We start from the raw sequence: 26,829 nt of genomic DNA, 5'->3' as shown, positions 1-26,829 counted from the left end.
TAAACAGATGAGGTCTTGCTTTCTCAATAATCTACACAAAATGAGATTGTCATGGACATGTTCTTAATGGATCAATTTCTACAGTTAGTAAAAATCACAATAGGTGCTTGGCATGTTGTGTCAGCTGTTATGAGTGCGAGAGAAACTTACCAGGTGAATTGGCAAGCGAAGCATCAAAACAGGAGTAATTGATGAGGGCATAGGACATCAGGAAAAAGTTGGAGATAATGGGAGCTATTGCATTCAGATCACCTGTAGACATGCAGAGTTACATTACTTCTTAATATTCATATGCTTCATTTTTAAAACTTTAGAGATTATCCTGATCGCAAATTGACACTATTGGTAACTATACATAAAAAATGTATTTTATTTGATGAAATACGACATTATTCATAAATCGGCTGTCTTTTGAAATTTTGTGAAAAAATCTATACCTATACATATAAATGCAACACCAATAAAGTATGCAAGGATGTAAGCTCTCCGAGGGTTTTCACTAGCACCATAACCTTTGGCAAACACGTGGATCTTCGGGAAAATTCTATCTTTACAGACAGCCTGGAAAACAATTTTTAAAGATTCATTTATAACAATTCACTAGTTCAAAAAATCAAAATATGCACATATCATTCACTTTTTTAAATATACATTCACTGGACACAAGTATTCGTTGCTGATGTCAAAATGGTGGCAGTTTGTTTACATTAACTACACAATAAAAACCACTCTCCTGATGTTAATATTGTTTGTTTTAACTTAATATCTAGTGAGATGACCTTTCATTCTAATAAATTCTTGTAACCGTGTTGGAATTGTAGCATACAACTGACGGATATAATTTACCTGTAACTTCTGTGATCAGCCGATCTCGTGAATTGATGGAGTTTTTGATGGACTGCAAGTGTCCTTTAAATCGTAACCAAATATTTTCAATGGTATTGAAATCGGGGAACAAAGCTGGCCATGATGTAGTGTTTATTTAATTTTCTTCCATATAGGTACTGAGTAATCGTGATCTATGGTCATCTTGAAAAACATAATTTCCATGTGGAAAATGTCTGTCACAAAAGCGGGCCATAAACTCTTTTCTAATGTTTCGATACATTTTAGAGAGATATTACCGTTAACACTGGTAAATATCCCTACACCTACACAGCAAATACATCCCAATATCATCACAGACAGTTTGCTCTTCGATGGCATGAACACAAGATGGGGGCTGTCAACTTTGTTGGACTTTCCCCAGATGTACATGCGGTTATTGCGACCAATTTCTACCTGACACTCATCACTATATATCCAGTTTTTCCACTGATTATCAACTGTCCAGTTTTTTCTTTCCTTACACCGAGAAACATGCTTTTTTCTGTTACACACTCTGACGACCATCTTCTTTTTCTATACCCGTCTATTGTAACCCATTTGAAATAATTTTCTTCTAACAGTCTTGGAACAAAAACTACATTCCTTTGTTTCATTAATTTCATTGGTAATATAATCCAATGTCCCTCTTCTGTTATTTTTCAATATCCTCGAAAGTTGCACTTCATCGCACACAGTGAACTTCGGCTTTCGTCCTGTAGTATATAGGAGAGAGGAGAAAATCTTTGGCTGGACCGGGAATTGAACCCAGGACCCCTGCATTACTAGTCAGGTGCTCTAACCACTGAGCTATCCAGGCCAATATCCACGGTCCGTATAGCCCTAATTACTACATTCCTCCCTCCTTAAACAGTCTTCGCCCTCGAAGAAGACACATAACCCAGATTCTTTTCGCCCCTGACAGCAGGGCTTGAACTAACTTTTTTTGTCACCAGTCCAGCCGGACTGATGGGGTATAATTTCAACCAGTCCGTAGAAAAATTTACCAGTCCAACAGAGTTTTCCGGAAATTATTAAACATATTTCGTTAATGTTATCAAAATGAAATTTAACTCAATATGCCTCAGACAATATTGTAACACTGAAATGTGGGATTTATATCTACAAATAGATTCGTCTGATATCTACAGATTGAAGCATGCCAAATCTGTGTATAAAATTTCATAAGTATATTTTCCAAAATGATGCTTTAGAAAATTAACCAGTCCCATCAGACTGACTAAAACAAATGTCAGTCAGTCCACCAGACTTTTAACCAGTCACAGACTGACAGGTATATGTTAATTTTGAGCCCTGGACAGGACCTTCACCTGCAAGATCAGGGGTGGTCAACGGCACCAAATGTAGTATATATAGGAGAGAGGAGAAAATCTTTGGCTGGACTGGGAACTAGTCAGGTGCTCTAACCACTGAGCTATCCAGGCCGATATCCACGGTCCATATAGCCCTAATTACTACAGTCCAGATCGAGGTCTATTTTCTACATTTCCATGAGATTCCAATTTCTTTAATAATACTGACAATATTTGCCCTAAGTAAACACAATAAACTCCCAAGTTCTGCTTTATTTTTCTGAGTTTGATAAGCTTCTATTACTTTCTTTCTTACCGCAACTGGAATTTCCTCTGATTTGCGAGGGAGCATGTTTCCGAGCTTTATTTATGAAATTCTAATGACAGCAGACAATTGTAAATACTGATCTCATAGGAATATTGCAACATATTTTTATGCGAAATTCCCAAGCCCGACAAGTTTTCTATAAATAGCACAATACAAAAATAACAGTGACAAATTTTCAACAACTAAAATATTTTGACATCAGTGACGAATACTCATGTCCAGTGATTGTATACATACATGTATTCATGCAGTTTGCTTCAAATTGAAAACCTTTTATATCAAAAATTTATATCTTTATTAATGGATGCCATAACTATACCATATATGATAATAATGTAAACAAGAAGTACATTGTACATTTCTTAATGTTCATGAAAAGAATTTCATAATATCGATGACACGTTGTATTCCATTATCATTTAGTCTGTGTGATTATGCAGGATTTCATGCAATCTTACTTGGAAGACTTTGGGGGCAGACACTAAGCTAGCAAGGGCAGAGGACAAGGTGGCTGAAAAGATCCCTACTGTGAGCAGAGGACCCCAGCCCGACACCAGCTCCATAGCCTGAAAACAGAACGCATGTAACTAATTCCTGGATATCGTGAACATGACAATTCAAACAAGCAAACTACTGAAGCACTAGCTTCATTACAAATTAATATAAGAAATGATGTTTCTATGTTCTGCATCAGTATGTGAAATACTATGTATCTAACATGACTAAGCAAAGGATCAAGACTATTGCCTTGTTTTCTAGAATACATACACAGGCATGTTTGCCACATATGATTCTCCTATGAAGTGAGTTTGATATGATACACATATGACTTGCATATGATCCTCATATGAAATTCACTTCATATGAGGATCATATGTGGCACTTTTCCTTATGTAATTCTAAATTGGAGCTGAAGATTTCATCACCTCATTGACAGTTCTTACCTGGAAGTCATAGAGTAGTCCCCGGGTACAGACTCCACCCTTCCCAAGGCTACAGTTCTGTGCAAGACTCATTATACTGACCCCGGCATTAGGGTTTAAGATGGTTGAGTTGACTAAACCCTGCGTAACGCTCACAAATTCGAGAGTCATATTCTGAGTCGCATTAGATGCCAGGACTGCCACTGGTACATATCCTGACGCCTCACGCAGAATGCAGGATCCCAGTAGCCAGGCGCAGACTATGTAAGTAATGGAGGAGATGATGATGGCGAGGAACGTCCCCTGTGGAATGTCTCTTTGTGCATTCTGAAGATGGAGGAAAATTTACTCTCACCATGCACATTTGAATGATACATTATAGTTTTAAAAAAAAACAACAACATATCTATTCATTCAAATTGAAGGAATTGGGCTATGCCTACTGTATATTTTGTAAAACACGGTTATAGCAAACCTCCAAGGCCAGCGAAAAATAGTTCATTATCACTAAACTTCAATATATCCAATATATTTTTCATTAATTTCCATTCATATGGGAATAAATATCACTTTGCAATGAGCATGAATTCGCTAAATGAGGGTTCGTGATCAGCGTGTTTAACTGTAATAGCACTCTCCCTATACATTGTAGTTACTAACGGTACAACCATTAAACACAATTCCTTATTGAAAATTTTTCTCACATATTGATTACATAAATCATTTTGCTTAGTTTAATATCAGTACATGAAAGTATGAACTATTGAGACTTACATGCATAATAAACAATTACTATTGTAAACCAACATTTATTTACAAGGACTTTATTTCACGATTTACCGGAGATAAACTGGTTTGCAGAAACAAATTTTTGCGACCAAGATAAACTTGAACAAATGCAGAAGACATTAAAAGACTGTTTAACAGTAAGAAATATTCCCAATGACCAGATACTCGTGAACCTTGCGAATAAAAGTTGGTTTACAGTGTATGATCATTGTTAATCTGTGGTTTTAATAAAAGATGGACTAGTTTCATACTTTGAGATCTCCTGAGATGTTTGCACCTGCTAGAATCCCTGTTGCAGCAGGGAAAAAAATAGCAAATACAGAAAAAAAGTTCTCTCCCTCTGTGTATTTGGGACCAAAATTATCCACAAAGACAGTCCCTGCAATAGAAAATAAAGTCAACTATGGATTTATCCAAATTAGAGAGAATACAATCTTTTTTCATTAAAGCCACTTAACAACACTTGTTACAATTTTTTTCCAAAAATGATGAAAATGAAATCCAAATTTATGTTTTTATAGGTAAAATGAATACAATTTACCGTATGGAATGTAATTTTTTCCCGTGATTTCTCAATCAAGTCCAAAACAGTGGAGAAAATTTGTATATACATGTAGTTATATATGGAAGGGTAAAATATTTCAACTTCTGAACATACTACAAAATTTAATAATCCCTTATTGTTTTAGGAATTTTATATTTGTAATTAAACTGCAACCAAACTAAGCCAAAAAATTTATATCAATCCATGCATCTTTTTTCTTTTTGGGGGGTATCACATGTACTTAAACAGACCATCAATCAACAGTTGCAACAAAATTCAAACACAACAACTAGTGTACTTTTCTTATCTTGGTACATGTACAAATGTACCTGTATTTGACTAAGATTATCACACTTTATATCACCTTGTTTCTGTTTCCTGTCCACATCACTTTACTTTGATGTCCCACAACTCCATTCAGCACTTTCTCATCACTTTATCTTACCTTGATATCCAACAACTCCATTCAGCACTTTCTCATCACTTTATCTTACCTTGATATCCCATGACTCCATTCAGCACTTTCTCATCACTTTACCTTGATATCCAACAACTCCATTCAGCACTTTCTCATCACTTTACCTTGATATCCCATGACTCCATTCAGCACTTTCTCATCACTTTACCTTGATATCCCATGACTCCATTCAGCACTTTCTCATCACTTTACCTTGATATCCCATGACTCCATTCAGCACTTTCTCATCACTTTACCTTGATATCCAACAACTCCATTCAGCACTTTCTCATTACTTTACCTTGATATCCAACAACTCCATTCAGCACTTTCTCATCACTTTACCTTGATATCCCATGACTCCATTCAGCACTTTCTCATCACTTTACCTTGATATCCCATGACTCCATTCAGCACTTTCTCATCACTTTACCTTGATATCCAACAACTCCATTCAGCACTTTCTCATCACTTTACCTTGATATCCAACAACTCCATTCAGCACTTTCTCATTACTTTACCTTGATATCCAACAACTCCATTCAGCATTTTCTCATCGCTTGGAGGAATAAAGGTTCCAATGACAAAATTTATTATTGCTATCAATAAAGCACCTAGGAGAACGACTTGAGCCTACAATAGAATCAGAATAAAAACTGAGCCCTAAAACCTGGCATTGACTGCAAGGAAAATAATTTTGTCACAACACAAGGGCTAATTATTGATAAAACACATGTTTTAACACTTTGCAGCTTTTTTCCTCTTATATCACTGGTAGTGATAAACAGTACCATTCCCAATGCCAAATACTCTTGATATTTCCTAATTTTGAGGCTTAAATACACCAGTACCACACTGCTATGTAATTGTAATTTTAAGGCTCGTACTTCACTTTGTATGAAACATCGTACAAGTTAACTAATTTCTTCACTTCCTCTTAAACAATCCCATGGGGATCCGAGTTAGAATAGGTCTTCATTACCCCTTACTTATCGTAGAAGGTGACTAAATGGGGTGGTCCTTCAGATGAGACCGCAAAAACTGAGGTCCCGTGTCGCAACAGGTGTGGCACGATAAAGATCCCTCCCTGCTCAAAGGCCAAAAGCGCCGAGCATAGGCCTAAAATTTGCATCCCTTTATCGGCAGTGGTGACGTCTCCATATGAGTGAAATAATCTCGTGTGGGAAGTTAAACAACATTCAATCAATCCTCTTAAATAGAAAGTAAAGGTCAATAAAATGGCACTCATTTGTAAAACTGTAAATGATAAATACTTACTTATTCTTATGTGACTCATTTAATGTCAATTCTAAAATAAATACCATTTGATAATATGAAAAAAAAATTCCCAATTTGTTGTGTTTTGATGCCATTTTCCCCCAATTGTGGGGTACCATTCCCAAATAATAGGAAAACCCCCCAGTTTTTTTGAGTGATCATCCTTTGACAGAGTTACCTACCCTGGCTTCCCACTCCATCCCTATAATGGCAATTGCTAATAGCAACGTGACTGTCAGGACACCAATAATGCGAATGTCATTAACTTCATCTACCATCAATGCATCATTAGCCTGAAATGTAAATCCCCATAGAAACTTTAAATCTAATAAACAAGCAAATGATAAATACACCTAACTCCCTATAATTTAAATCAGGATATGTCTGATTCACACTCCAGACACAAAACAAAAGGAAAAAATGAGGAGCTGTTTCAATTCCCCCCATCATACTGACATAATTACAATTAGCACTAATAAAAACAGCATTTTAAAAAATTATGAAAATTCAAACTCATGCAGTGTAAACGTGGTTTCTTTGTGGTTGAGTAATGCCTGTATATATTAACAGAATTGTTGTAGAAACCATGGTTTTAATGATTCAAACAGCATAACCATTAACTTAATCAATAGTTTTAAATATTCTAACATGAAAAATGTCCGTCTTCATTTGTAGATTTTAGTGATGCTTCAGAGCTTTGATCATCATTGAGATTTGTCTGGTCTTAAGAGGTTCTTAACATGGTAACTAAACAGGGATGATTGCCTCTCTCTTTATAAACAGGTGAAACTTACAATACAACAAAGTGTTCCCACATCAAATGTAACCTACAGGGATGAATAGTGTTCACTTCATCACCACATTATAATGCAATTAAGCTACCTACTGATCCAAACTTTCCATCATTGATGACTAGCAGTATATGTACTTCAATTAAATCCCTACAAACCTATAACACTATACTGATGAATTGAGTCTTACATTAATTATTTTAATTATATTAATTATTTTAAAAAGCTATTGTGGTTTAGTGTGTTTAACTTATAGCAACAATTCCCTGGGGGTGTGGATATACATCTTGTAACACGAAGTTCTTTTTACTAACATGGACTATTATCTGTCTGGCTTAATGAGAGAAAAAAAGTTCTACAGGCCACCATGCTCACCTTTGAATGAATATAGATAAAAACCACCTATACTATGGACATACACTAATTCATTACAGCTACTATATGAATTTTTGACACTTGGAACTGCTTTCACATTGCAAACTTTCTATCCTTGTTGCTCTGATCAAGGAAGACAATTAATTTAAATTTTAAAGATTCTTGTAGATTTCTGTTCAGATTTCCCAGATGATCCTTCTTGTTCTGCATTATTTAATCATGAAAGTACAACTAAATTTTGCTAACCCACACAAACCATCAAACTCGTTTTATAGTAAAACCTTAAAGAGACATCAACATATATCTGTTTTATAGTACAACCTTAAAGAGACATCAACATATATCTGTTTTATAGTACAACCTTAAAGAGACATCAACATATATCTGGTCTTCATTGGTTTCACAAACTTTCACTTGCCTCTAATCAAACCAAGATTAAAAGCACAGTTCGTGATGGAGTATTGCACTCAAACCATTGCATTGATTGGGACTTGTTCTTCCAGAAACCTATTCTCTCAACATTTTCATATACCTTATTCTATAAAATGGAAAAATCCACTATTCAATGTCAACATCTAATCACTGCAACAGAGAGAAGATTGCCATTAAATTTTCAGAATTCTACAGCACAAGTTACAGGGTGATTTTTAGAATACGTAATTCCCACTGTCTTCAGATTTCTTTACACATCTGAAAGATAGCCTATTGATTCATTCTATCACAACACCATTACAGAAATTTTAATACACAGAATATTACTGCTGAGAAGAGAACTAAAGAACCATAATAGGAAGCCATAATGCTTTAAGTGAATATATAACGGTAGGGTAACTAATATGATATCATGGTTCCTATCTATGCATAAAAATGGAAATACTCAACTTGAGTCCTCCCTCTAGACAGATTTATAGCATATCCTGACAGATTTTGTTTACAGTCCAACACATTAGCTGTCAGAATTATCATGCTCCTGTCAAATCTTATAACTACAACAAAAAATCAGTGTGCACTATAATGCAAGAAAAAGTCCAAAAATAAATTGACACTGTATTATACATAAAAGAGTCTCAGTTTTGGAATTTCTCAAGCTTGAACCAGTGTATTCCAAACCTTTTGATGCATAACATGCACATTATGCATGACCGCATATTTATGCATAGCCCATTGCATACATGTATGTCTATTTTATTTTCTAAATCTATAAAGAATTTCCACATAATTATTTCGAATGAAAATTACAACTGAAAGTGTCTATGGCAGAGAATTATTCCGAGTATGAATCAGACTGTCTCGTGATAAAAAATTACTATGAAAGGCGAAGATAACAGTGATCAATCTCATAACTCCTATAAGCAATACAAAATAAGGAGTTGGGCAAACACAGACCCCTGGATATACCAAAGGTGGGATCAGGTGCAATCTGACTAAAGTACAGATCTATATTATTATATATAATAATATAGTCTGTACTTTAGTCAGATTGGATCAGGTGCCTAGGAGGAGTAATCATCCCCTGTCGACTGATCACATCCGCCGTGAGCCCTATAGCTTGATCAGGTAAATGGAGTTATCCGTAGTCAAAATCAGTGTGCCAAGAATGATCTGACAATCAGCATAAAATACATCATACAGCATTTGACCCAATGATATGTTGTTTTGACAAACTAGATCGTTAGTGTGTCTCAGACTGTGTCGTGACAGTGTGTGTGTTGATACAGAATTGTTTTGAGTGTGTCTCAGACTGTGTCGTGACAGTGTGTGTGTTGATACAGAATTGTTTTGAGTGTGTCTCAGACTGTGTCGTGACAGTGTGTGTGTTGATACAGAATTGTTTTGAGTGTGTATCGGATTGTCTCGTGACAGCGTGTGTGTTGATACAGAATTGTTTTGAGTGTGTATCGGATTGTCTCGTGACAGCGTGTGTGTTGATACAGAATTGTTTTGAGTGTGTCTCAGACTGTGTCGTGACAGTGTGTGTGTTGATACAGAATTGTTTTGAGTGTGTATCGGATTGTCTCGTGACAGCGTGTGTGTTGATACAGAATTGTTTTGAGTGTGTATCGGATTGTCTCGTGACAGCGTGTGTGTTGATACAGAATTGTTTTGAGTGTGTATCGGATTGTCTCGTGACAGCGTGTGTGTTGATACAGAATTGTTTTGAGTGTGTATCGGATTGTCTCGTGATAGTGTGCGTGTTGATACAGAATTGTTTTGAGTGTGTCTCAGACTGTGTCGTGACAGCGTGTGTGTTGATACAGAATTGTTTTGAGTGTGTATCAGATTGTCTCGTGATAGTGTGTGTGTTGATACAGAATTGTTTTGCGTGTGTATCGGACTGTGTCGTGACAGTGTGTGTGTTGATACAGAATTGTTTTGAGTGTGTATCGGATTGTCTCATGACAGCATGTGTGTTGATACAGAATTGTTTTGAGTGTTTATCGGATTGTCTTGTGACAGTGTATGTTGCAGATTGTGACATAATTACCTTGAGTATGTCTCGTACTGTCTCTGAGAAGCCGACAACATACATAGCCACTGCCACAGCATTTGCAACAGAAAATATGAGACCAATAGCACCACCAAACTCTGGACCAAGACTCCGTGATATCATATAATAGGCTCCCCCTAAAAAATAAATAGGTCATTTCAAAATCTCATCAACATCTTTTATATAAATACATCCATTTGAATGTCAGTACTTTTCTGCAGATTATCTAACACCTGTAAACAATTTAAAATGTATAAAGATTGTTTCTTTTTTTCTATTATTCACATGACATGCAAGGAGAAATTGAATTCTAAATGCATGACTTATGTGAATTGTGCACATGTACCGATGCAGTGGAAAGTGGGTTCTCTCCCTTCATGACTTCCCTTTCTATCAGAATACAAATACCTGATGATCTAACTATATAATCAATAATTCACTTCCCATAGACAACATTCCTTTGTATGATTGTCCACATTTGCCACATGTGATTGATTTTACAAAACAAAAGACCAATGGGCCTTTATGATCACCTGAGAAACATGCAAGAACCCCTTAATGGATAAATTCAATGAAACAAGATGATAGATATACTTCTAAAAATTGGTAAATTTTCTACTTACCAGTACAACTGCACCTACACATTTTCAAGCACATCTGATTTCAAATTTAAATACCACAATTTCAACATCAATATCTCTTAATATGATGACCAATCAGGAAATGGCTATACCCGAGTCTAATCTATTATTATGAACTTCTAACCGTCTTTCAGACTAAAGACTTTTTAAAGCAATAGTACCAGTAGACTCGCAATACAGGTGGATTTCTTTTGTAACATCAAGCACCTGTAACATGTGCAGCATGTAAGCTTACTTGCATACGCCATGCATTTTCTTTACTTAATCTTGTCATCAGATGACTTACCTCCCTTAACCTCCCCATTTGTACAGATTGCTGTCATTGATATTGAGGTAATGACTGTGACAACTGTTGCAAGGAGGACGATAACGGTGGACAGACCAATGCCAGCTTGTCCTACCACCCAGGACATGCGCATAAACAGCATCACTCCCCATATATTCAGCAGACATCGCACCTAGAAAATCCAGAATAATTTCGTTAATGGTCAGAAATTATCAGAGGTAGAATACAGCAATATATTGACCACAAGTCTGTATGATATGATTATATATCATCAGTACAATATCGTGAAAAGTTGTAAATTATATTTGTTATTAATTTGGAATGATTCTTGGTTTGGCATAAGTTTAAAACTGTTTTTAACCCTTATTCCTCCAGTAATTTTCTTTTATACAGTTTATGTTTATGTTTTAGAATACAGTGTCTTGTTGTGTTGGAAATCAAACTAAATGTACCACCACTACAAAATAAACAACAGAAAACTGAGAATTATTAGTCATGAAAACTGTATCGTGGTACATGCATCATATTGCATCTTCATACCATGATCTGCAAGCGATACTCAGTCCTAGAACTTTATATATACACAATGTCAAGCTAGCTTCTACTATCACCTCCTAAATGAGATCATTCCAGAAAACAGGTTCAAAATTCAGATAAATTTTTAAAAAGACCCTGAGTGGAAATGTGATTTTTCCCAATATTCCTTGATAAAAAGATGTAAAATGTTTGATCTCACAACATTAATATCTTGTTATGATGACCTGATGCAGCATTTATGCACTGAAAGTTTTTAATGTTACAATATTCCAGATTGTCACGGTCAGTTTAACATTCAATCTTTCAACACAAAATTCTTTATATTTAATCAGTAAAATATACAAGTCTAATGGTCAATACCATTTTAATTGGTGCATGTATATCACATAGTTCAAGCATCTTTACTAGTAATATTCTCAATCAAATACATGATTGAAGTTCTTGATCCCCATAAGCTGATATTTGTCATCGTTTTTACATATCAATTAATACATAACATCGATAGCAAATCCTCCTTTCAAGTTTCCTGTCTACGGCCGCACAACACCAGATCTCTCGATTTAACACGACAGAACATTGAACCAACATGTACCAAGAACCCAGTGTTTGTTAATTGGATGGCTAAGTAACCACATGAAAAGTAGCAATGAACAGCCACAAAACAAAACACCTAATATACATTACTGGTGGCCGTTTTTCATAGACAGAAGGAATTATTTTCTTCACTGATCAAGTTCAAATAATTCTATACAGCTTGATCTTGTCTGAATGAAGTGTATCTCTATCTGTCATCATCCCTTATCCCAAGACCTTAATAAGACAGGAGAGATCTGCTTAGCCACCATATCAAAAGCTATCAGCTTTTCCCAAAATTATAAATGAGAGATTATAAATTCTTTTTTAAACAAATTTGCATTAGATAAATTGGTTATAAGTTTAAAATTCTGAAACTAAGATGCATGACACAGAGTTCACTGTGTGTACTAAACCTCTTATGGTACATGTATAATATGTACGCTAGACTACACAAAATGAGTACAGACAAGATATGATTATAATCTGCTGATATAAAGTCTCCCAAACAAAGTACTGTATTCCTCCCACATTGACTCCCTTGCACAAAAGCCATGCCAATGGAAGACATTAGAATACACTGTGTAGAGCATGCCTGTCAATCGTTTAACATGTTTATTTACATTTTTATCTTTATAAAGGAGGTCAAGGTCACTAGATTCACTTGACCTTGATACTAGTTTGTAGTTCGCAACATCCTTTTATTACATCTCCAGGTTCCATGCCTCTATTGGTCTTTTATCTGATAATAATCATGGTAAAATGTCTAGGTCACTGAAAATACTAGTTTGTAGGTCACAACATCCTTTTATCATTTCTCTTTATGTCTAACGCTTGGTTCTAAAGTAATACAAATTTTTATGATCAATTTCAAAGGTCAAATTCATTTGACCTTGATACTAGTTTGTATCCTCTTATCATTTCTTAAGATCCCATGTCTCTATCCGACCTGCATGGTTATGAAGTAATACTGTAAAAGTGGAAATTTACTCTAATTATGTGCTTAATTTTCCACCACATCTAAAGTTATAAATATTTAATATAATACATGTATATATCATATTCAGTTACCGTGTATTTTTCACTGTTGGTCATGGAAAAAAACATGTATTTAACCTCTATAGTGTAAATAACCACTTAATACAGTACCAGTTTTATGTTTAAGATCTCAATGATACTAGTGTATAGTTACTATCATCCTCTTATCATTTCTGAAGATCCCACATCAGTTCTAAAGTCATACCAGTTTTTATGTTCATGGTCAAAGGTCAAGGTCACTGGAGTCCTTTGACCTTAATACTAGATTGTTGGTCCCGTTATTCTCTTCTTGCTTCTGAATACCCCGGGACTCTATCATATTTGTCAAGTCATATCTGTTGAAATTTAGAGTGAATTTCTCCCCATTGAGTTCTATGTTAAACCCCACCCCCAATTCTACCCTAACCCCCTTTATTCCGAAAACAAAAACATTTCTGCACAATTAGCTACATTAACCTATCATATCTTTGAGTACCTGATATTTTTATCAACAGGTTACGGACAATGGTGTGGGCATATAGGCACGAGAAAGAAGCAGAGAAATAAGAAACAGAAGAATAATAAGAAGTCGTTTGGAAGACTTAATTACCAATCTATCATGATCTATTTAGGATCTTCTACATATAATACTCACCTACATAGAAGATAAACATCAGACAATAAATTGATTGACCTCAAGATAGTGACCTTGGATTAGGGCAATAATAATTTGTATCATGAATAGTGGGGCCTTGGTATATCCAAATGCTTCATTCCGACAATATAAAGGAAAGGGGTTGTAACAAAATTTTTACACATTATTTTGCATCATTGATTTGGAAATTGTGCTCCAGATCCAGGCAGTCTGGTTTACTAGAAGAAGTCATTGAAAAATGCTTCATTAATAGGAAATGTGATCTGAAGGTCAGTCTCTGACAACTTTCTCAAAGCGTAAAATGTAAAGAAAACATATAAAATGCTGTCTGATCAAAGTGATTACCTGTGTAGTTTTAATGAGATGTTTAACCCTATTAACTTATCTAAGGCTGAATTGTGTTGGATATACAGCCGATCGAGATCATGCACGTATTGTCAATTTGTCTGCATCATATCTGCAGTGCATGCAGTACGTGTTAGATAATAAACAAATCTCCAGTATATGATCGTCTTATTCGTCTAGAACAATAGTTAATCAATAAATAGAACATTACTGATGTATAAATACATTTTGATGTATCTCACTTAGCAGAAAGTTAATATTGGTTTGTTCAAATGAAAAGTGTGCAATTACTGATATTAGTGAAAATTATCCAAGAATAATTGGAAATTTGCCACTTCTAGTTTTATACGATTGATTGTTATGAAGTTTATTTGGTTTGAACATGATCATTTAATCATTTTCACTTATGAAATGTTGTGCATGTATGATTGCAACTGATTGAATAGGTTTTGGATTTTACACACACACTGGATGCTAGCAGGAAAATTTTGGTAAAGCATTGCTTGCTCTTCATAAATATACACACAGTAGTCATTCACAATACTCAGAAGTAAAGGAAATATACACACAGTAGTCATTCACAATACTCAGAAGTAAAGGAGGATTTGAAAAGACAAAATGCATTTTCACTACAAATCCGTTTCGGCCCCGCCCCAAAACTCAAATCCCTCTCCCAGGTAATGTTACAACTTTAGTAAATAGTTGTATGGTTTTATATTACCATGTACACAATATATTTTCTTCACAGTGCACAGAGGTTATGAAGAGGATATTTTGTAAATACATTTCACTATATATCCTTTATAGGCCCCTGGCACTTAAGAGCATGACCACGTCTGGCTCGAGGGTTATGAACTTCACAATTTTGGGAAATGAATTCATTCTCTTTATAACAATGCATATAGTTTTGTTCTTCATAATTATGGCAAATGGTACAAAATATTTCAAGTTAAGGACCCATCCATCCACCCCATATTAAAGAAAATATTTAAATGAATACTCTCAAACTTTCTTTGAATTCAAAGAGTGTGTAAAATCTCTTGCTATTTCAAAAATGCTAAGTACTACATTAATCAATATGATTGTCTGTCCTTTACTTGAGCACACTCACTTTAGCTAATAGTTCCTAAATCTTGTAATTTAAATTCAAAATATGGAATGACAATGTAATCTAAATTTGGAATAACTAAAAAATTGGACATAATTGGCAATGACGCTTTTAATTAAGAAATAAATAACCATTTTATACACTTCACTAGGATATAAAATGGGGTGGTCATGTGATTGAACCTGTGAAATTCAAAGTCAAAGAGCTTTCTAGTTTATATCCTAGTAAAGTTTTTGAAATGTTTATTTGCATGCAGGCCACTTTAGAATACATTGAAACTATATAACCACTAGCCATACAACTTGTTGATCGATGTGGTGACTTAGAAACAAAATGAGAGTTCTTCGGTTATTTAAGAAATAAATTTCATTTTTGAAAATGGGACAAAGTAAAAGGGGGCTCAATTGAAATTGAAGAAGTGGAGAAATATTGAATGAGACACAGGTTCGTGTTTCCCAAATAAACCTAGCTATCATGATGCTGTGAACATTATTGCAAAAATAATGAACTAGTCTTCCTTTCTAACCTATTGCCATCTTTCCAAGTAAAGCCCGGTTTCTGCATGATCCACTCCACACCTCATTTAAGTGGAGCACATCAGTGGGTTTGAGGCTGAGACACCCTGGATTTGAGAAGATGAGCTACTGTCTGCTTCAAACCAATTAAGGATTTTGACCCCCCCCCCCCCTTCTCTCTCACCCTAAAGAACTTTGTATGGAAAGGAATACCACAAATGCACATTAGATCACACTGAATTCATAAATCGTTTTAATAAGAGGATATTTTTCATGGATTTGTTTAATGTTTCTCAAGAGAATTTTTCACTCATATGGAGACATCACCAATACCAGTGAAGGGCTTAATACCCAGTACTTACAGCCATTAAGCAATGAGGCCTATATACATGAAGTATAAGCAAAATATAACTGGAGTATACTTCATCTATATACTTGTATAAAGTATACTTGGCAAACTAATTTGCATATAAAATCAAAATACTTGAAGTATACTTCAAGTATAGTAAAAGATATACTTTTCATATGCTTGGAAGTATATTTTAAGTATACTGCAAGTATATGTAATTTCTGTAAGGGGAGTTCTTTAGTGTGCCACACCTACTGTGACACGGGACATCCATTTTTAAGGTCATCTCTGAGGACCTGCATGGACAAGCATCTTTCCAACTGCAGTGAAAAATAAAGAAATGTGGTCACATTTACTGAGTGATTTCCAGTAAGTACTTCCTTCTGTTCTAATTAATGCTATCTTAAGGGCAGATCTTATAGGTCTGAGCCATGCAGTCATTTGAATTAGAGTGACAATTGATTACTAATACTCTAAAACAACATTGACTTTTTTTAACCTATCATTGAGTCAAGAAGTTTCATTGAAATTGAAATACCTGACGTTTAGTAAATTAAAGCAGAATCAACAGAGTCATGCTGGGTTTATACATCATGGTCTTAAGAAAATTAACTGAATACATATAATGAACAAAAGCTTCTTATCAATGTTTAATATGCATATTCTTTCTATATTAGCTGCCTTAACATGCAAAGTTGCATAATGAAAAATGGGCAGATTATACATGTCTGAATGTAAATGGCAATTAATCTCTAGTGCACACAAGCATAAATCTATGTCTAACGAAGTTTCCTTTATAACGTTTCCTTACTAATATCAGACAGCTTTGCCTAAGGTACCATTGAGCTAGCTAATCAATTTCTTTTTCTTATTTGCCATATTCCGCATTTACAGCCTACTTGATTGCTTTCCATTATTTTATTTCCTGGCCTGGGACATCTCAAGGTGTTCATTTAACAAATTTAACATGGGCCTTTCTCTTCTAAAGGCTCTGTTCATCAAAGCTTTGGGAGATGGCCATTCAGAGAAATCCTGACTCAGCACATACTGATTTCTTGTCTAATCAATGAATATTATGTCCTTATTAGGTGGGAGAAACCTCATACAATCAATATGCAAAGGACCTGTTTGACCCAAACAAATTGCAAGGTTTTGCCTTGTCATGTACATACAGAGACCCAAGGTCCCCTGTACAGCTTATTGTGTCACCACAGGAAATTAGTGCTTTTACTTGAAATGACTTTGACCTTAGGAGATAAGATTATTGAGTACAAGTTTTGGAATGCTTCAGTCTTGAACTACAAGAGCATCAGAAAAAGAATGTTAATTGTTACAGCTGTGATCGCTTTTTCCTGATTGTAATATTGCTTGTTTTTTCCTCATTGTAATATTGAAGCCTCTTAAACAAACAAAAAATATTAGTGCTAAATGCGAATTCCCAGAACTGGGCTACAGTCATTAGTGACTGATCTGAGGAATCTCTAACGATGAAATATGTACACCTGCATTTCCTCCGTATTTTAATTTCTTTGCCATGGATTTGTTCTGGGCAGATTAACTTCCAAAATTTACAAAATTAGTTAATTTAGTTTGAATTCTATGAGGTAAATTATCCAATCATAGTGAGATATATATATATAAACATGATAAATATTTATTCATTTTAAAGATAATTATGCAGTAAGTCAAAATCTGTCTATAATGTGTACTTTTTATTAGAATTACAAGATAAAATCAGTCTGAGAATTTAACTTTTTAAATGGCATAGACAGTAGGTCTACGGATTTTTGATGCGGCATAGACCTATGGCATTTAAAATGGCATAGACCTGGACCAAAACTCCTTGCAGGGAACGCACCACATTTCTCTCCCCTCAAAAGTACTTCAACCATACTCGTCCATTCTGCCAGTCTGGCTTAAATTCATGTTTTCTTTTTCATATAGCTTGCATTTTTCTTGTTCTGATTCTTTTCTTCGACACCTTTTGTTTAATGCCAGGCTTTGCGCCTTGAAAATACTTTAACTGCGGAATCATTTACACAGCGCTTGTTATTATTATTATTATTATTTACAGTATTTATATAGTGCATTATATAATAAAAAAACTACTCTAAGCGCTTTACATTAAAACAACAATAAACTACAATTAAAAATTGAACATATCTAAAACAGTGTAAAAAAAAAACCCACCAACAACAGTAATTATAATATTCGTTTCATTAAAAGAATATGAATTCTAGCACTGGCTTACACAAAATCGTGATTAAACTACAGAAAATACATACAAAAAGGTTTCATAAAAAGAATATTAATACTGCATGTCACTGGAAATGGCTTACATAAAATCGTGATAAGCAAGTCTGAAGAAGTAAGTTTTTAAATTTTTCTTGAAAAGTTCGAAAGAATTTTCGTTGCGGATGTAACTTGGAAGATTATTCCTTGTTGACCTTCACCTTAAAATTATTTTGCTAAGTCGGATGTATATTATTTTGTTTTGACATTCTTACAATATTTTAATATTTGGGAAATAAAGAAAAAAGAACAACTCTAGTTATATTGTTGAGGAAAATTTTAATTTCAAAATCGATCCCAATAAAATTCACCTACGCAGATTTTTTTTTAAAAAGTATCGACATTTAAAGACATACAAATCATACGATGAACAATTTGTCTATAGCACTAGTCATAATCTTCAAACTGCTTAGACACTTAATTAAGTCGCATATACTTTAAAATTAACGGAAGGAAAATCAAGGTCACAAAAATGGTCATGATTATTCCATTGTTTCTTAGAATTTGGCATAGACAATTCGGGATATCTTATTTGCACATGCCGACTTCATTTGGCATAGCAGCAGTCTATCAGTCTACTAGCTGTTAAATTCTCAGACTGTGAAATATGTACAAATGTTCTTTGTAGTGATACAATTTAGCCACACAAATTAACAAATCTTTCTAGTAACTCTCTTATTCTCTTCACAATGGGTCCAATCATCAGGGCTCGAAACTATAACTTTTCAGTCTGCTGGCATGCCGGACTGATAGACAACATTTTCTATCAGTTTGCAGAGAAATTAATCAGTCTGCCACTTAAATCTGATACTTGAGGTAAAATTTAAAAAAATTGAAACAATTAAAGACATCTGTTGTTTTAATTAAAGATTACTTTTCAAATTCACTGTTGTATGATGAGGATGACACAACCATTTCCAACCATTTAACTATCTTCGCTAGCCAAGGGAGACGCTTCACTGTGTTTCTCTTTAAAGAAAGAAAAGAGAAACATCATGGAGTGTCACCCTTGGCTAGCGAAGATACCATTTACCCTGAAAACGTCTTGACCATTTCTCCTTTTCATAAACCCTGTCACATTCTTTCTTGCTTTCATCGGAATCTTTCCGTTTTGACGAGTTTTTTGATGGGTGATCAACGCCTTTTATGTTTCGCCACATAAAATCATTTCAAACATTTCACAGAGAAAATTTTTTCTTTTAAATTTTGAAATATATCTATCAGTCCAAAAGTGCAGATTCCGACTGATAGGTAAACAATTGTTAGCTGTGACTTTCACAAGTTGCGAACTTACGTTAGTTTCAAGCATTGCTTGATATAAAGAATGCTTTCAACACATCAGCCATAAATTTCCAAGCTGAGTAAAGGCCGTCAATTATCACGAAATAATCAACTAAATACTATTTTGTTCAAATAACTTTCATATATATAAATTAAGATAACCTTATGTGAGTAAAATGGGTATACAAAAGCAGGAGATGGTATCTGGGATTTTAAAACGAGTATTATATGAGCTGTTAGGTAAGAATCACTTCTCTTTTATATGGTTGGTAACAGGGAGAAAATCCAACGGACCACACCAGGATTCAAACCTGGACTCAGAATCTCTAGTCAGGTGCTCTACCATCAAACCTGGAACTCAGAATTTCTAGTCAGGTGTTCTACCATCTAAGCTGGGACTCAAAATCTCTAGTCAGGTGTTCTACCATCTAAGCTGGAACTCAGAATCTCTAGTCAGGTGCTCTACCATCTAAGCTGCCTCAGACGTCCACAGTGGAACCCATCTGATCATCACTGGTAAATACTAAAGCTATGCAGAATATTTGTGGGATCTTCATTTTGTGGTTCGATGATTCTTTTTTCCTGTCTGTGGGGAATTTAGAGTTCAGAGGGCACGTCTGTACCACAAACACAATAAAAATTAGGCCATCATGAAAGTTAAATCATTATACAGTAGAGATCTCACAAATGAAGAAGGCTTTTCTGTTGGCTCATTGTGGATATATATCTCAAAATATCCAATCTAATACCTATGCTATAACTCATAGCACTTACCCAGACCAAACCTAATAGTCCCCTTTCCACAGCATAGTATATATTGCGTTACTACTATAATTCATCTAAACTTGATCTAAATCTCCACCCCTACCCCTCCCCCAACAACAAAATCTCTTTATCAATGATAATCTAATCAATGATAACCTCCAAGACCAAGAAATGTTTTGAAATATAAAAGCCAAGGCTTTTATATTTTAAACAACATTTTGAGACCTATGAAAGTTATCCTGCATCAACCATGAGAACAAGAACTGATACGGCTCAGAAATATACAGCAGATCATTTACCTATACAGCTATGAATTACTAATAGGTCACTTTGTGACATGGCAGTTTCCGAAATGGACTAGGCCTACATGTTTTTTTGCTGACAAAAAAGGTGAGATGGTAGGGTATCATTACTACATCTCTTTTGAAAATTATTTCAAGTATTTAGTTAGCAAAATGAGATCATATCATGTTTTGAACACACAGTCCAAGAAAACTACACATACATGGAATGCAGACGATTGATTTATATTGAATGACAATCATTCTTCACTCACTGCAACATATAATGATTAATTTTCAATATTATGAAATTGAATCATCTGTTATCGAGTTTATAGTTGTATTAGCAAAACACAAAGAGCAAAGGAGATACATGCGCATCAATTTTTTATGAACGAAAGAATAGTGACTGCTGCTTGCATCTTTGTAATTTATAACCATGATAGAATCCTCCTTAAACATCTCTAATCCTAAAGACCCCTGCACTTCTTTGACTCTATAAAATTTCACTCTATACCTATCAGTACACTTTTGATCAATCGAAAGTGGAATCCACCCTCCATCACCCCCCCCCCCCCCCCCCCCCCCTTCATGTACCTACCAGTACTCCTTTGATCCATCCAAATTTGATAGCACTGTTAGCTTTGTTAGTACTTTCATCTGCTAAATTCTCATCTGAGGCTAAGAGTGGCTCTCTCTGTTTGGCTCGTATATTTTCCTCCTCCTAAACAGAAAGATGAAATGTAAATTAGTATTACAATGAAATTAAATATCTAATCTTGACATGCTTCAAAATTATAACCACCCCTTCCAAAAGAAATTTTTGGATTAAACAGCATCTGGGTTTATACAGTAAATTTTTACAATAGAATTCAACAGTTGGTGCTGAAATATGTGTTAACCATTTACACAATATTTCAGATTGTACAATATTCAGACTAGAGAGGTTTTACTGTATTAAAATAAGTGAGCGATTTTTAATCATAGACCTTTTAAGCACACATCTTGTACACCAGACTTGGTGCATCAACTTGACAATGTGTTTTTTGGAATACCTACAATACTGTACAACAACCTAAGATGTGAACTAAATGTGAAAACATCCAGATATTTGTTGAAGAAACCACACTTTTTCAGACTTGATTAGTTTCTACAAGACAATTGTTCTTATCTTCAATGTGTCATTGCACTCACTGCCTGCTTTGTGTTATAAAGCAGTAGAAAGGATTCGCAACAGCCACAATATGTAACATGGCACCCTAAAGGAACTGTTTTTGTACAATGTAAATCAGTGTTTACAAACCTGGTGTGGCCTTTTCTGACATCTAACTTACTGTTTTCTTCTCAGTTGGATTGACATAAATCAGTTGAGTTCACGGTGATTACATAATGTGAAGATAAAGGACAATTACAAATATTCAAGGCTTTATTGTCATTAATATAAAATGCTGTTATTAACATGATTAATAGGCAACAAATTCCTGTACTCCGATTTTATTTGTATTTCAAAGAGTTTTATATTCTATATGGTATATCCATGGACTTTTTAAAGATTTCATAAAATCAATCGATTCACATAATGAAATTCAAAGTCCAACTTCAATAAGCAAATACTGGTCTTCCCAATTGGAAAAAAAAGTCAAATCCCAATTTTGAAACAATGTAGTAAGATACAGACATTTCTCAAGTGTTCACCTATAGTCAAAATACAGAAAAATAAATCTGAGATGTTTAGACTTCCTGATGGAAAGGAGGATTTACAGAATGAATGTTACACAGAGTGAGAGTCTAGTAACTAATGGGGAGGAGGATTTACAGAATGAATGTTACACAGAGTGAGAGTCTAGTAACTAATGGGGAGGAGGATTTACAGAATGAATGTTACACAGAGTGAGAGTCTAGTAACTAATGAACTTTATAAATACCTTAATTTAAAAAAGGAAAAAAAAGGGTTAGTGCTAGGGGTTTCAGATTTCACATGTGTAAAATTAAAATCAGACTTAAATCTTACGCAGAGTATACAGCGCGGATCTAAGAAGTCTGATTTTAATTAGATTGATGTATTTCTTAATGTTCATGACAACTCATTGAAGTCTTAAATTGCTTTGGTACCAGAATTACTTTTGCTGTCATTCGGGGCATCAGTGTTTCACAAACACGTACATCTTGTTCAATGCTCAAGAAATTGCTACATCATATTTGCCTTCTATTATGATTATTTTAATGTTCAAGGGAGTTTGCAAATCTTCAATATCTCTAAACCATAAATATGTGATTAAAGGCAATACACTTTAAGGTACGTAACTCCATACTTGGAGTTTTATCTGATACAAGTTTAGAAAGTGTATTTATTTCCATTCATTAGAGTTAAAACTAACAAATTATCAATAAAATACTTAGGTCATCACACTTTTTAAGATGTGAGACGTACATAATCAGAATCATATATCACTGTTAGAAAATTGCAATTTTCCCTAAACAGCGTTATCAAAATCTCATAAAAACTAGTTATGACGATATAGTAGCATTCATAACAATTTCATGAAACTGTATCTTCACAAAAATATACAAAATGTGTGTAAAAAATAAAGGAAATCATCGCATAATAGACTTGACAAAGAAACCAATAGAAACAGAGTTATTGTCCTTGGATTCAATATTTTGAAACGTATCATTGATTATTCATCTATAACTTAGACTTTTGAAATATTTTATTTTTAACAAGATTTTTTACAATAAGTATAGGAAAAAACTCCAACAAAATTTATGTTCCTATCCTGTATAAATCTGAATAAATCATCGATTTTGCAAAATCTGATGACATCACAGGAGGGTGGAATTACTTTAACTGTTAATAATTTTTTTTCAATTTTAATTTACAGTCATTACATGGGCTTTTTATCCTTTCTCTTAATGTTCTTTATTTCATTTCAAAATCTTATATAATGCAGGTGATTCTGTTTTTTTGATATAAGGTTTGATAGTCATGTTGACATATATAAATGATCACAGTTTATTCCTATGAGTTTAAGGTAATATGAATAAAGGAAATTGCTTCCTGGATCTGATGGAGTTGTGTAGAAACTTTAATTATGTCTGTACATCCCCCCCCCCCTCCAGCAATGTTCAATAACTTTTATCCATGCAGGAATTACTTGTTCATACCATAAATTTCTACTGGCTTTAAAGCTCATATGACATATTATTATTAAGCCCAGTGCAAGTCTGTCACTACAGTTTTTGAGACAGAGTCCTTCAGATCTTTTTAGATTGGAAAATTTATCGAAATACTTTTGTTCACATGGGGAATTTTTATACTGTCATACAATTACTCAAGTTTTTGTTTCGGTTAAAGAGGTTGGTTTTTTTTTCAGATAGAGTCGGACCAAAAACTATATGTGGCATGTCCCCCAAATCTTCGATTACTGGGGCATAAAATCATAAAGCACTCTACCCATGGGACTGTAATATTGCTATTGCCATTAAAATCCTAGTATAAGTAGACTCCATCAAAATATATAGAACAGTAATATATATTTACAATTTAAAAAAAGAAGGTAGCACAAGATGCAACCTATAACAGTAATTTCCCTATAGGTTAGGGGTGAGATCAAAAGATCAATGTCGGATAAAACTCTAAATTTAAATAGTTAGGGTGAGGGGGGATAAAATCTCCCGCAAGTTCCTGTCATCGACATCATGATTACACTTTTATTGGAAAAGGAAAAAAAGATAAGTGACTGTTAAAAACCACATAATAATATTACATCTTAATGAACATTTAATAGTTTTAATGTATACACTTTCATTTGTGAATAAACAGTAGAAATGGTATGTATAGAGTGTTATTTATAATCGTATATGTTTTTACTTGTTAATCAATTAGGTTCAACATTCATCATATCTAGTTTTAAAGGGGGGAGGAGGGTCTTGGTGAAAACTATGTGAATTTAGTTTTCTGTCAGACATAGAACTTTTGATCTCACCCCTTAATTAAATTACTATGTATATTTTCAAGAAAAGAATTATCAATCTTATCTCTTTTATAATGAGAGCCTGTGAATGTAATTGGTATCAAAACGAGATTTAAGGTTCATGTCAGAAACTTAATAGTACAATAAGATACTTATTTTAGCATGTTTAAAATGTATAGCGGAGTTCTCAGTTGTGGAAAAATTTGATGTAACCATGCATGCGTACATGTAACGTGTTGGTACTATATCAAGAGTGCACTATATCATTTCTGTTCTCGTTATTCATAGATTAATTATAATGCTCTGTAACATAAGTGCTGATATGCAAACAGTATTTTTGAAAAATATTTTCTAATATATCAAACCATATTATTATACTTTCATGTACAATACTCAAATCTGACTGGTCAAGAAGCATTTGAAAAAACATATTCTTACCCTCTGAAAACAGAAATATGGTGCACACAGGGTTACAGCATATCTAGCAATGGGAAACATTTCTTGACAACAGATGATATTATAAAAATTATCACATGTATCAAATTTATGCGCGAATGGTTCATCATAGATTGTTAGACAACATCATTTGAGTGTTTGTAATAAACGCAAATACCTGCATTGATATACAAAACATCGCATGACAGTGATTGGTCAAATGTCAACAAACGTATTAAGTTTTTCTACTTTGTTGTTTAATATATAACATTCGGTATGATAAAACAAATACACAGTTACGCCTCGGTTGACGATTGTTTTCTCAGGGTGAAAATTTTCAATGCTTACCCTCAATTACATGCAATATTTATATAATGTTACATGTAGTATGTTTATCTGTAGAATGTCAAGTCAACGTTTCTTACAAAACGGTTACCGCAATTTTAGCATCATGTTTATCTTTAGATAATCCTGTCAGTTTTCTGGACAGCCAACCAATCATAATGGAGCTTCAGTAAATGTCTATGATAAATCAGACGATGGGAAATCCTCCGGTTTACACGGTCCTCCACTTCAATCTGCCTTGTACGATGACTCAACCCTGGTCATGTTTTCACCGATCAAATCATGTGACACACGACCCCAAACTCAAGAGTGGACCCCAGACACAATCTTTTCTTCCACTGGTCACAATACACGAGACCCTAGTCTAACCAGCACAGTGGAATAGACACTCAGTTAGTGCTGGGGGAATCTCAGAACCTCCTGTCTAGGGATGTAGACACTGGGCTGGCAGGACCAAGTTAACAGAATTAAAATCTTACATAGTGTCACAGGGTGCCAAGCAGGATTTTATTACTGTGATGTTCTGCTTTGTGTAATATTAAATAATTTAAATATATTAGCAGTGTTAAAGCTTATAGTACATGTATAAGTAAATTCAATATACCTCAAGCCATACTTCTTGGAGATATGATTAGTAATTAGTATTATGATAAACTTGCTGTGTGCCATTTAATACATGTATTTCTCCTTGATGTTTATTGGTTTCAGAGGGACTACTATCTACCAGTATATGATAGTTGAATATTCTTGCTCCTCAAGAAATTGCAATAACAATTTTAATGATAAAGAAACCAAGTTTTATCCAAAGAACTAGCATACATAAAAACTTGATAAATATAATTTTACAGGATTCCTCATGCAGTCATCCATTCAGTGGAAGGGAATATCAAGCCAGGCCCTATATAATTTCCATCAGCTTTATTAAAAGAATTAAACTCCATCGTCTTTCAGCATCATGAGTCATGATTATGGGCAATTGTATAATTTTAAATTCCTATTCAGAAAATGTCACTATACCTTCAAAGATTCTTACATGAATCTGCCTGCATAGTGTGCTACCTGACCATTTTCATCCAGAGTCTCAGAGGACTACATACATTACACATAAGTAACATACAACTTTCACTAAATTAAAGCTCTCATTAACAAATACCGTACAATAAAATAATCAATCTTCATAAGATCCAAAACAATGACACATATCTAACCAAATCATGCTAAATGTCCCCCGAGGTCATCACAGTTTATATTGAAAGAAAGCCCCCTGTTATTTGTTTCAG

General features: G+C 34.3%; 1 protein-coding gene across 4 annotated transcripts in view; it reads right to left on the bottom strand.

Annotated features, from left to right (window-relative positions):
- Positions 1 to 26,829, bottom strand: part of LOC125651891 (solute carrier family 12 member 3-like) — a 66,253-nt gene that overhangs the window by 30,865 nt on the left and 8,559 nt on the right. For 2 of the 4 annotated variants that reach the window (XM_056166615.1, XM_056166616.1), the window contains exons 2-11: positions 21,397 to 21,519; positions 11,078 to 11,249; positions 10,148 to 10,287; positions 6,679 to 6,789; positions 5,740 to 5,851; positions 4,469 to 4,596; positions 3,450 to 3,755; positions 2,964 to 3,071; positions 438 to 561; positions 151 to 252 (exon numbers count right to left, since the gene is read on the bottom strand). In XM_056166615.1, coding sequence (XP_056022590.1) covers positions 151 to 252; positions 438 to 561; positions 2,964 to 3,071; positions 3,450 to 3,755; positions 4,469 to 4,596; positions 5,740 to 5,851; positions 6,679 to 6,789; positions 10,148 to 10,287; positions 11,078 to 11,249; positions 21,397 to 21,519 — 1,426 coding nt within the window. The remainder of the gene's footprint in view (positions 1 to 150; positions 253 to 437; positions 562 to 2,963; positions 3,072 to 3,449; positions 3,756 to 4,468; positions 4,597 to 5,739; positions 5,852 to 6,678; positions 6,790 to 10,147; positions 10,288 to 11,077; positions 11,250 to 21,396; positions 21,520 to 26,829) is intronic. The other 2 variants (XM_056166617.1, XM_056166618.1) reach the window with 1 other exon arrangement.

Source organism: Ostrea edulis, chromosome 5, assembly GCF_947568905.1.
Source record: "Ostrea edulis chromosome 5, xbOstEdul1.1, whole genome shotgun sequence".
Classification (NCBI taxonomy): Eukaryota; Metazoa; Mollusca; class Bivalvia; order Ostreida; family Ostreidae; genus Ostrea; species Ostrea edulis.
This window is presented reverse-complemented; position numbering and strand designations above follow the sequence as displayed.